The 12,437-nt window shown below is 40.8% G+C and overlaps 1 protein-coding gene across 1 annotated transcript in view; it reads right to left on the bottom strand.

Moving 5' to 3' along the window:
• Window positions 1-12,437, bottom strand: part of ANTXR1 (ANTXR cell adhesion molecule 1) — a 228,112-nt gene that overhangs the window by 170,261 nt on the left and 45,414 nt on the right. Inside the window, exons 4-7 of the mRNA XM_036263300.1 lie at window positions 5,580-5,661; window positions 4,963-4,996; window positions 3,688-3,767; window positions 1,058-1,126 (exon numbers count right to left, since the gene is read on the bottom strand). Coding sequence (XP_036119193.1) covers window positions 1,058-1,126; window positions 3,688-3,767; window positions 4,963-4,996; window positions 5,580-5,661 — 265 coding nt within the window. The remainder of the gene's footprint in view (window positions 1-1,057; window positions 1,127-3,687; window positions 3,768-4,962; window positions 4,997-5,579; window positions 5,662-12,437) is intronic.

Genomic DNA, 12,437 nt, shown 5'->3' with positions numbered 1-12,437 from the left:
CTCCATCTACTTTTGGAACCCAGGGGAACCTGAGGCTCTGACTGGGCTCAGAGGCCTCACTGAAATACCCTCAGTAATAACGAGCTTAGCAGAGGCCTCCCTGGAGCGAGCCCCGAGGGTTGGCGCCAGCTTTTACATTTGTTTTAATACTTTTTTCCTTGGGAGCAGAGGTAAGATTGCCCAGCTAGATGAACATTTGGCCTGGGTTGGTGTATTTATGGATTTGAGGGCAGGCCATTGGCTCATTTTTCTCCCATTCACCCAAATTTCTGTTGGCAACTGTTTTCGAATTAAACAAACTCGTTTCCTTTCAGAGCAACTTTAAAAATAAATTCAAGTTTTGGTGTTGCGTGAGGCCAACGAATGGGGATTCTTATCTTCCTGCAGCCTGCTCCTGAGGAAAGGACCCTGGCAAAGGTGGGCTGTTCCTGCTCCACGGAGCGCAGAGCTGGAGGAAGGAGCAGCTGTTCTGTGAGCTCTTCTGCCCCAGATCGCTGTACATTTCTGTGTTTGCCACAGTCACAGTCAGTGCCAGGATTTTTATTGATTGCAAAAGGGACAGAGTCATTGGGAAATTTCAGAAAACCCAGGATAGTTAAAATAAAATTTTAAATTTACTTAAAATCCATGTATTCATCCATCCATCCTTCCATCATCACATTTCTATTATTATTGCTGCTTTGATATATATGGTCTTTCATAGTTTTGCTATGCAATATACATATATTTATTTTAAAAGATTCATTACAGTAAAAAACAAAACAAAAACAGGACACATTTTCCAAGTTAATTCAGATCTGTTTTGACACCTTGGCAATTGAGCATCTACCAAGAAAGGCAACCAAGGCAGATGCTGCTTGGATGGTCTGTGTTAAAGGCCCCCAAGTGCATCAGCAAATGGCTTCACATTCCTTAATCATCCAGTAATTCCCTTCCTGCTTAGCATTTCTGGAAAAATAGTCTCTCGAAGGGGTATTTATGTTGCTGATGCACCCTCTGTACTGAATCATTCACAAACTTGCTATGCTCTCAAACTGGAGGAAATCCGTGATCATACCTGTGTTTCATTGAAATCCTTCACACCAACGCAGTAAACAATTGCTCCAAGGTCTCGAGATCTGTTAGCCTGGGACAATGAAAGAAAAGACATAGGGAGAGAGCAGTGGCAAACATACTCTTTCTGCATTAGCCAGACGAACTATAACGAGGGGGTATTCATTGTGTCAGATACCACAGTGGAGAAGGCAATCCCTGTCCTCAAAGAGCTTATACTGCAGTGAACGCTCCCTTCCAGTGCACGATGGACGTGGGGGGAGTGCTTAGTCTAGTGGGAAGTGCTGAGAAAGAGCCACAGAAATAGAGCCTTTAAAAGACGAGGGGAGGAAAGGAACACCGAAGGCGAAGGTAAGTCATATTAAGAATTCTGGGGAAATGATTATCTTTTCTATTGCTCTGATGATTTTTTTTTTTTTTTTTTTTGCAAATCTTTTCTTCCTGTGTAATGGCAGCATGGTATAAAGGAAAGATGTGGTATTTGGAACCTGATACACCGGGGTCTGACACTCGGCTTTGCTCTGGAAAGTGTGATGGGGATTAAATGAGATAATAAATGCAGAACTCCTCACACAAGGTCTAGGATGGTACAGATGCTCATAGATGTCAGTACCCTTTGTGAATAAAGCTATTTTCACTGCCGTAGAACACCCTGATTTAATGGTGTGGGAATTATGGTCCATAACTGAGTAAGTGAATCCATAACCTTTTCTACAATTAAGTATTGAGAAGGCAACATAAAAACAACATCCAGGCTTTGGCTTGATTTTAATATTTGATCTATGAGAGGCTCTAATAACTGATTTCCAGGTTATCCTATATTTCAGAATAGAAAACAACAATGGGAAATCCTTGATATATACAGTAGCTCTTTAATAAATAATTGAGAGTAAAGATAGAGTGGGTGCTCAATATGTGCATGCTGATTTGAATTGTGTCCCACCCCTTGTCAGGACTCAAATCCACTTGTGACTAATACTGAAATTTAGAAGGCACAGAAACATATATATTTTTTCCTTCATGTTAGAAATATTTCTTGAGGTTTTCAGGATAAAACAAACTTTTAGACACAGTCTAGCCCCAGCCTTATCTGTGACAATTTCTGTGACACTTTCCCTCCAGTTGGGCTTTATATAGAATTATTAAAAATGGAAGGGTTCATTTTCTTTATATATCTTGAGTTCTGTCTTCCTTTCTTAGAAACTCTCTTTCTATTGGTGTTGGCACTCCAAATATTTTCCCAAGTTTGCATGTGCCATACCTAAAATTCTTGTCTACTAACCCTTATTTTAAGCATCTGACAACGATCATTTATTTTATATTCAGTTATTTCCTTATTAGGGTTTTTACTTTATTTGACTGTTGTTTGGCACCCAGATAAGTCATTTTGCATTCCCATTTCATAGCTTCAGCTTGAGAGTATAGAACTTATATCACTTCCCGAATGCTCAGGGAGTGCCTGTCATATTTACTGTGTGTTTCCCACTGTGAATTCGCCTCTGTACTAGTTAGTGGTGGGGGGAGTAATGTGCTCACCTACATAATTTTCTCATGCCCTTTGCCAGCAGAGGCTCCAACAAGCTGAACATTATGACAGGCTAAGGCCCATGAGGGCAGCAACTGTCTCTTCCTCACCTCTGTGTCCCTAGAGTCCAACAAAGGGCCCAGCACATGCCAAGCTCCCAGTCAACACGGAGTGAATGAATGAATTCAATACACTTCTTGCTTGTGGAGGGAGCTACATTTAAATTAAATACTAGTCCAGAGCTTGAGGTAAGTGTAATGCTCGGATTAACTCCTCTCCACAGGCCAGAGTCTCCCTCCCTCACTGCCTGTCTTTTTCCTTATTGTGTTTCTTTCTAACTTGACCTGAGCAAGCCTTTGTTACTAATGAGGCTTTGATACATCCCCATGGTTAACTGGTTTTCTTGGGTCATTTAGAGCTCTCACATCTAAAACTTAAAAGGAAAGGGTTTCCTAAACATAAATTAGTACTTTTTAACTTTTGAATAAGCCCCCTTTTTCTGAATCTTATACAAACTGAAAGTTCCATTTAGAGAGCATTCTTTTACTTGCTTTGAGGAGTATTTTATGAGAACGCAAAGAAAAGGAAAAAGAAATATCAGAGGACAGATTACAATGTACTTTTCCTCCAATTAATATTCAACTTTGGTTCTTAGAGTGAGAATCTCAATGATTAATATATTCTGCCAAGGTTGGATCCTACATATTTCAAGTAATTCTTTCCTCTCCTGTTTTTAGTAGAAAATATGAGGAAAATTTCAGAAAAAAAAATGTTTTTGCTTAACAATGATATATAGCGTTTTAAAACTATTAGAAATACAGTGCTTTCAATAAAGGCATGGTAAATATTTTTTATTCCCCCCCCCCAAATAATATAGAAATATTTTAAAAGGAGAAAAATATCTGTCATGTATAAGACATGAAGATTCACTATAAAATAAATAAATTATTATTATTATTTTTTAACATAGTTTAGCCAGGTTTTTTTGTTTGTTTTTAAGCCAAGAGCAGCTATCATTTTGGCCAAGTAGAAAGATTGCATCCCATTTCAAAAGGAAGAAGACCTTTTCCATGTCTATTTAGACAGACACGGGTCAGACCGTTGCTTACCTCCCTCTCTGAATAGAAAAAGAGATGTTCTTGGAGTTCTCCATCAGTCAGAGCAATGATGACGCTGGCTGTCCTGTATCCTGCTCAACACAACACAGACCCACTCAGTCCATCCTGCCGCACCAAGGGAAACCCTCTCTCAGCTCTGAGAATCCATCTCTTAAAGCTCAACCACCTGAGGTCAATATTGTGAGAATCAGCAACTTTTCTTTCGGGACTGGAGGCAATTCCAGCTTAAGGAGAATGCAGAGACAGACTCTAGGGGGAGAATAGGTTTTGTTTCTGGGCCAAACCCGGTGAAATGGTTTCTGGACTGATAGCTAGGAGTAGCTAGGCCTAGTCCACGGGACTGTCACCAAGGCCTGGGAAGAAGCTCTACCACCTAGGCTGCTCAGGGGTCTTTCTCACGTGCTGGACTTGACCACATGCACCACCCTTGAAGAGCTGGGCAAAGAGTAATAGTCACCATGGTCTACAAGCTGACTGCATTATAGCAGGTGGAGTTGGCAAAACCTACCAGAATTCTTCCAGTGACTTTTGGGCTTCTGGTAACATTGCTGATGGTTGAAATATATCAAAAAAGTGTTGATGTTGATATTGGATCTGTTTTATTTGTCGTAGTTTAGAGTGAAATCAGAAGTGGACACCTCTACAGGCCTGGGAGAAAAGTCCCCAGTGCAATATTGAATGTTTTGAAAGAGATCTGCCTCAGATAAAGAAATGTTATTCATAAGACACTATAGTAATAGTAATAATAGCCAAAATAACAATAATAATAATAAAAATTAGTTGTATGTGCTAGGCACTCTATTAAGTACATTTTTTGTACTTTTTTCATTTAAATGAAGGGAATTTCAAAATCAACTGGTATCTTAATCTTAGCATCATATCAAATCACAGTAATGAAGGGGTGAAGGGGCTTGCAGCCCAGAGAAGGACGAGAAAATTAAATCAGGCGTTAAAAATCCAAGCCTTTACTAACCCATCCAAGTATTTACTAATTTAATGAATTCAACATGCAAAATTGTTCATGGGCATTGCAGACTATAACTCCTAAGGGGACCTAATTAGTTTTATATCACTTTTTTTGACATCAACAGGATAGTAGAATTGAAGCTGGTACATGTTATCTTGTTATGTGTTCCTTCCTAGTGATGAGTGTATGTCCAAGGATGCTAGGCAATATTAAATATGTCTTATGAAACATAAAATTACTAAGCATTTTTTAAAGAAGCAAACTCAGAAAAAGTTAAATAATTTATAATATAGTCTTACCTTGACTGTTTTCATAATAAATCTGCTCGCTGGCCTGGAAGACACATGAAAAAGCCTTTAGACACACAACCACTGTTTGCTACTCCAAACCCCATACTGGGCAGTGGGCTCTGGTGTTGGCTACACAGCCAGGGCTCAGTCTTGATTCTTCATGTAATCTACCCATGCTTCACACAAATATCAATGATGACCTTCATCTAAAGTTACCCTGACATTTAACTAACATACTTGTGAACATGGATCAATGTCTTACTTCTCATGAACTGGGACTTGTTTTCCTTAAGACTGAAGTCACTGACATTCTGTCTCAATCACTGGAGCAACATGTAGAAAAGGTGACCTTGAAAAGGGCGAGAACATGCATGCGGCATGCCTCTTGGGTGCCAGCATTAACTAACAAACCTTTCATCAGTGTCAGGGAAGGAGCAAAAGAATTTCTTCAGTTCCTTTGGAGAGCATTATTGGCGTACAAGTTTACGGGAAACATTCTTTTACTATCTTGCCACCGGGTGTTCTTCAGTTCCCTTAATACATGTGCCTTATCTCATCAGCCCTCCTTACATTGATGTTTCTGTGTCACACTTTATATTTGGAGTTGAAAATTGTTTTAAAGTTACCCTTTCAAATCCTTCATGCATGTAAGTGTCTCCTCCTGGCAGGACCTTCTGAAGTTCTTCGAGGCCTTGACGAATCTGTTCTCTGAAATCCAAAGACACCTTGTTAGTCATATTAGAGCAATTTTTTACTGTGCACTTGATAGTCATATGCATTAGTCTTTTGCTTATCCCTGTAAATAGTCTATATTGCCCCAATGGTTCCTCAAAAGCCTGTCAGAGGGAAAGTCTTTGTAATACATTATGCATTTAGGCACCTTACGCACCTTTATATCAAGATGCAACAGCTCTCGTGAACCAGAAAGAGGCGAGTACGAAGAAGCCAGGGTAAGGCCACCACAAGGACCACAGGGGGGAGGGGCAGGCGTCCGGAGTGAACTCTGCCACCCGCACAGTTGTGCCAAAGGAAACCGTGTAGGCAGCTTTGAAAACAAAAGTCTAGGCAATCTATGCTTTCCAGGACAACCAAGAGTGTTTTCTGTGGGCTGACGCCTGTGTTTTCTTACTCTGGTTGCTCAGGGTGGCCTTGGGGCAGGAAGGGGAAGTGGGTTATGGCGTTAGGCAAGGGTCTGCCCGAAAGTGGGAAACATAAACGGTCTGGGGATCAAATGGAGTCTTTGTGGACCATTATTTCTGGGATGTAAGATGTGTTCCTATCTTTCAAATAGCCCCATACTCTGTCAAAAGGGCAAGAAGTGTAATTTCTAAAAATACATTAGCCTTATTCATAAACTGTAAGCCTACGAAAAGTTGGAAATTACCTTCCTCTCACTGGGGTCTCTTTAGTGGCAGAGGGTGGAGGTGCACTATTTAAATTAGGAAGGGAAGCTTCTTTTGAGTAGGGAAGGAACCTAAAATTTATTAGGCATCCACCATGTACAAGGTCCCACTCAAAGCTTTGTTTTTACCCCTGCAATAACTGCTCAAGGTGGGTAATGTTGTCCTCAGATTGTAGGTGAGACCATTGGGGTTCAGAGAGGTTAGGTAGATCAGAGACTTGAACTCAGATCTGTCCGACTCAGAAAGGCTTTCTACTCTACCAAGCAGCCTCCTAGCATACAACAGTGCTGGGGAGGTTTTCCATGGCACTTGAATTAGTGAGAGCAAGAGCAATTTCTAACACCCTCTGAGTACTTAAAGTGTGCCAAACTCTGTTCGAAATACACCCACACAATTAATTCACTTATGCTTTATGATCGCTCTTTTTCATAGATAATGCTGTTATTTCCATTCCACAGAGAAGGAAACGGAGCCACAGAGAGGCTAAGGGACTTGCCCAAAGCCCCTCAAGGACTAAGTGACGGAGGTGGGAGCTGAACGTGGAGGCCCTGCTCTCCATCACCGTGACAAACTGTTTCTCTCTGAATGGATGAATGAAATGTATTGCTGGTCTATTCTGGCAATTACTGGGGGAGGAAGTCTAATGCAAAATGAACCTTTGTTAAAACTGACACAATGGGGTAGCCATGGGTGAGCTGGATAGCCAGGCTATTGGAGGGTTTAAAACACAAACTGAAAAGGGATTAATGTGAGCCTGCCCTTGTCCTGGGCTACTGATGCTTCTCCGGTGGAATAGTGAAGGCCAGGCAATTCAGACTTTGGGAAATATACTGACTATTGTTTGTCTTATCAGTGCCCAGATATCAGACCACATCAAAAACTGGAAGCCTTCCTTGACCCTCTTCTCTCCTTATGCTCCCCTACATAGTCTATCATCACATTCCACAAGTTCTCCTCTAAACACATCATGAAACTTCTCTATCTCTTCTGCCAACGCCATGATCTGAGCCACCATCGCCTCTTGCTTAGACCACTGGGAAAGTCAATGGCTGTCTTTCGACCACCTTCTCCCATTCATTCTCCACATGGCTGTTGAAATGTTTTAAAAATACTTATTAAAGCATACCATTCATTCACTGCTTTGCTCAAAACCCTCCATTAGCAACCAGTTATACTTGGGATAAAATCCCAAATCCTCGCCCTGGTCGTCTTGTGTCTACATGGGATGGCCCTCCGCCCCCTGACAGCCGCATTGGCACCACCCCTGCTCTCTGCACTTGAGCCCTGCTGGTTTTCCCACACTCCTCAACAGACCTTCCCATCCGCAGTCACTGCCGTGTGGGGACCAGGGAGACTTTTTGCCTTGCCCTTCACTGGGCTGATTCTTACCCAGCCTTCAGTCCCAACTTAGATGTCAATTGCTCCAAGAAACCTTATTTGACTTCCCCAATTCAAATGAGCTCCCTCGATTAGATGTCCTCATTAAATTCCACAACTTTTGCTTCACAGCACTTGGGACATTTAATAACATTTGGTTATGTAGTTATTTGTTTAGGTTTTTTCCCCCCAGTTCCAGACTTTAAGCTCCACGAGAGCTGGGCCACGTCTGTTTTGGTCTCCATAATACCTTCTGTGTCTACTGTAGTATCTGTAACATTTTAGACAATCAACAAATATTTACTGAAGATGTAAGAGGGGGGCATCTGATGTTTCCACTGTTAGGTTAACCTTAGGGGCAGGGATTAGCCCACTGGCCATGTGGAGGGAGGCAAGGCAGGAACTGACCTGGTGATTGACCTTAGGTCTGTGCCCATGGGGTGGTTATAAACCATTCTCTGTGTTGTACTTCTTCTTCTTCTTTTTTTTTTTTGTGTGGTACATGCCCCTAGTGGGAACCGAACCCGGGACTCTCTGGTCCACAGGCCGACGCTCAACCGCTGAGCCAAACTGACCAGGACTGTGTTGTACTTCTCTACATTACCCCATATTTCAATAAAGCCCATCAAAAGGCATAGTTTCATTTCCACCCTGTTGTTTGGTAATGAAACGGGGCACACATCTGAAGGAAGCGTAAAGAAAAGAGCAGTGTCCTCCACCAGGGCCACTGTTGGGAGGGCAGAGGTTGGCACTGGCAGTCATCTGGCAGAGGGCAGCTTCGTCCTGCACGTGGGCAATTTCATGAGGGTAATGGCAGTCACAAGGTGGCATGAGGGTGATGCTGGGATAAGAGGGTGAAGCTGGATAGGAAAAGCAGGGTTTATTCTTGAGCACACCGAAGTGGTAACATGGAACCTTCAGAATAACTGGGGGACTCTAAGCGGGAGGGAGCTACTCAGGTAGGAGGAGATTGGACATTAAAGGTAAATGTAAAAAAAAAAGTAAATGTGGTCTAACTCTTTACTCATGGACTCGTGAGGTCTGGGATATATTGGTAACACTAAAATTGGAATATTTCGTTAAGACTGAAGCTTAAAAAAGAGGGTTAAAAAAGGCATATTAGGGGAATGGAAACGGTTCCTTGGCTTCACTGTAGTCTTTCCCTGCCAAATAAAGTCTGGGAACCGGGGTGTTTTCTCTAAGCCTGTTTCCTTTTCTTTACAAGTATATTCTTGAGCTTTCTATTTTTTTGGTACTAGAACAAGCAAAGGCTGGTTTGGAAACTGTCCTTATCCTTGATGCTTTGTGTCTGGCAAGATATAAACTCACTAGTCCCAAGCAGTGATCACAGCCTCCCAGATACCACCCTTACTTCTCCAAAGATCAAGCAACTTATGGCCCCCGCTCCTTCTCTACGCACCCACAACACTGAAGCAAACGAAACAGATGGGTATGGTGGGTCCATTTTAATTCTGGGACAAGAAAACTATTAATAAGGGCTTTTTTTTTTTTTTTAATGCTGTCTTAGAAATGGAAGAAAATTGGGAGAAAGATCTGTTAAAGAGGGTGATAAGAACCTCTCTGAGGACTTGGTTGTTACCAAATGAAATGTTATCTTCCTGGGAAGTGAGAGACCGGGAATCCCATGAAGACAGGCTGCTATTAAAGTCTCCTGTTTTCTTTGGTGGTTTCACATGTCTGCCAGTGTTTTTACTAGACGTTAAGGGTTCTCAGGCCACATGTCTTTTGTTCCTTTTGCAACCCCTGCAGCACTTAATTATGGGCCTAGAGTAGGTGATATGTTGTTGACCGAATGATTACTCCATTCATCCATTTCCACAGCTATTTATTGAGCATGCACTATGCATTCAACACTAGTCTGGTTTGTAGAGATGGGGGGAGGGGAGAAGTGGGACAGTGTCTGCTGGACTTTTTGTTGGCCCTGGGAATTTTTCTGCACTTCATGAAGATTACTCTTGGGATTCCAGTTGCGTTGCGACATTTTGACATTTGCTAATGAAAACATGAAAGGACGAACACACATAAGCAAGTCAAGAAGTACTTCAATAAACATTTATCCCAAGTATCCTGGTGATGCTCCTACTGCAAAATCCTCCTTGGGGTTTTTGCAATATCTACCACATTTTCAGTCTATAAAAACAGCCTCCACCATCCCCCTCAAATAACCCAACATCAGCTTTGCATTATTTACTTCTTGCCTCCAATAAAAGAGCTTCTGTGGAATTGGACTTTTCTCAAATGCCCTGCCATTGTTGCCTTTGCAGCCTCAACTTATATAGTAAACACACATCACTACTTATTACCACTAATGCCGCATTCACATTTCCAGATGGCCTTCCCACTCTACTGTTGCTTACCAAAAACATGGAGTGAACATACCAGAAAAACATAATTAATTAAAGACACATTGCGGCTATTTTTAGAGTCATGAAATTCCACAACCCACCATAATCATTTGTTTACAATGTATGTAATTAATGACATGAAGATACATGTTGAACCAATGGTCATTTTCTGTCTATATATATTTTTGTGTCCTCACCCGAGAATATATTTATAAATTTTAGAAAGAGAGGAAGGGAGAGAGAAAGAGAGAGACATTCATGTGAAAGAGAAACATCAATTAGTTGTCTCCTGCACACATCCTGACTGGTGATTGAACCCAAAATCCAGGTATGTGCCCTGACTGGGAATCAACCCTGCAACCTTTGGGTGTATGGGATGATGCTCCAACCAACTCAGGCACCTGTCCAGGGCAATATATATATATTTTGGCAGGAGAGTTCACTGATACATAAGTTGGGAAAATTTTTTTCTCCATTTTTATGTATTTATTTATTTTTCCCATTTTATTAATTAATTAATTTTTGTTACAGATGTTTCTCCTCCCCCCCCGACTCCCCCTCCCTCCTCCTCCCTCCCCAGCTTTGTTGTCCAAGTCCATTGTTCATGCATACATGCATATAAGTTCTGTGGTTTATCTCTTCCCTCCTCCCACCACCCCCTCTTCTGGGGATTCTCAGTCTGTACCCCACTTCCATGTCTCTGGGACTACCCCATTCCTCAGACTCTTATGTTCCTTATATTCCACAAATAAGTGAGATCATATGATACTTGTCTTTCTCTTTGGCTTGTTTCGCTTAGGATGATACTTTCCAGGTCCCTCCATGTTGTCTCAAAGGATAAGAGATCTTTCTTACAGCTGCACAGTACTCCATTGTGTATATGTACCAATGTTCTTTTATCCATTCGTCTACTGATGGACACTTGGGCTGTTTCCAGATCTTAGCTATTGTAAATAGTGCTGCTATGAACATGGGGGTATATATATTCTTTCTGATTGGTGTTTCAGCTTCTTAGGGTATATTCCTAGAAGTGGGATCACTGGGTCAAATGGAAGTTCAATTTTTAATTTTTTGAGGTAACACCACATTGTTTTCCATAGTGGCTGCACCAGTCTGCATTCCCACCAGCAGTGTACTAGAGTCCCCTTTTCTCCACACCCTCGCCAACACTTGTTTGATGATTTGTTGATGGCGGCCATTCTGACAGGTGTGAGGTGATACCTCATTGTTGTTTTAATTTGCATCTCTCAGATGATTAGTGATGTTGAGCATTTCTTCATATGTCTCTTAGTCATTTGTATGTCCTGTTTGGAGAGGTGTCTATTTAGTTCCTCTGCCCATTTTTTAATTGGGTTCTTCATTTTCCTTTTGTTGAGTTGTATGAGCACTCTCTCTATATATATATATATTTAAGTGAGGTATAATTTATATACAGTAACATGCAGAGGTATTTATTCATTTTCGTGGTAATTGTTAAATTTATTTCTATAAAGTTATTCATAATATCTCTTTATTATCTTTTAACTGTAGGACCTATAGTAACATCCTCACTTTGGTTCCATTTTAGCAGTTCCTTTATGGATTACAATATTCATCCTAATTTTATCATAGACTACCATAAGTTAATACAGTAAAATCTTGATATAACGGACTAATTGGGGGCAGGGAGAATATTTGTTCTAGCCAAAAGTCTGTACAATAAAGTAGGTTTTCTGAATGAGTATATTAAAAAATTGACAAATTAGTTTACTTGTTTTTATTTATGTAGACACATTTGTGTAATTAAAGTACATGTGAAAAGTTTAATTTCACAGAAAAGTTTTCTGTATGTATTATAGTAATTTTAAATTTACACTGAATAGGTCTAGTAAATGCCTGTGTTCACCAGTCACTGTGAGTAAACAAATGCACATGGCTGGGGCGTGGCTTAGTGCACGTGGGAACATTGGCTGGCTCATGTTAAAACTGCTGCAGAAGGTCATGCCACATGACAACAGAACCAGTCACTGGGCTCCATGTGCTGTGATCACGGGCTAATCATTCTTTGAACATTGTTGATGAGCGGTGACTCTTAGATTTAAATATGTAGACTATAGTTGTAGATATGTAATATTTACTTATGTTGGCAAAATTACAGCGTTTTTTCCAACATCTGCTCTGTTTGCTAAAATTTGTTAAAAATAACTGAATAACCAAAAAAAAAAACCCAAAAAAGCAAAAACAAAAACAAAAAAAACCCAGCCTGTTAATTTATTTATAAGCAGATCTTGGTTAAAAGCATTTTTAAATTAGCAGGGTGTTTGTTAATTTTCACATAGGACATATGGACTGGAAATTT

This window comes from Molossus molossus, unplaced genomic scaffold (assembly GCF_014108415.1).
Source record: "Molossus molossus isolate mMolMol1 unplaced genomic scaffold, mMolMol1.p scaffold_m16_p_15, whole genome shotgun sequence".
Lineage (NCBI taxonomy): Eukaryota > Metazoa > Chordata > Mammalia > Chiroptera > Molossidae > Molossus > Molossus molossus.
This window is presented reverse-complemented; position numbering and strand designations above follow the sequence as displayed.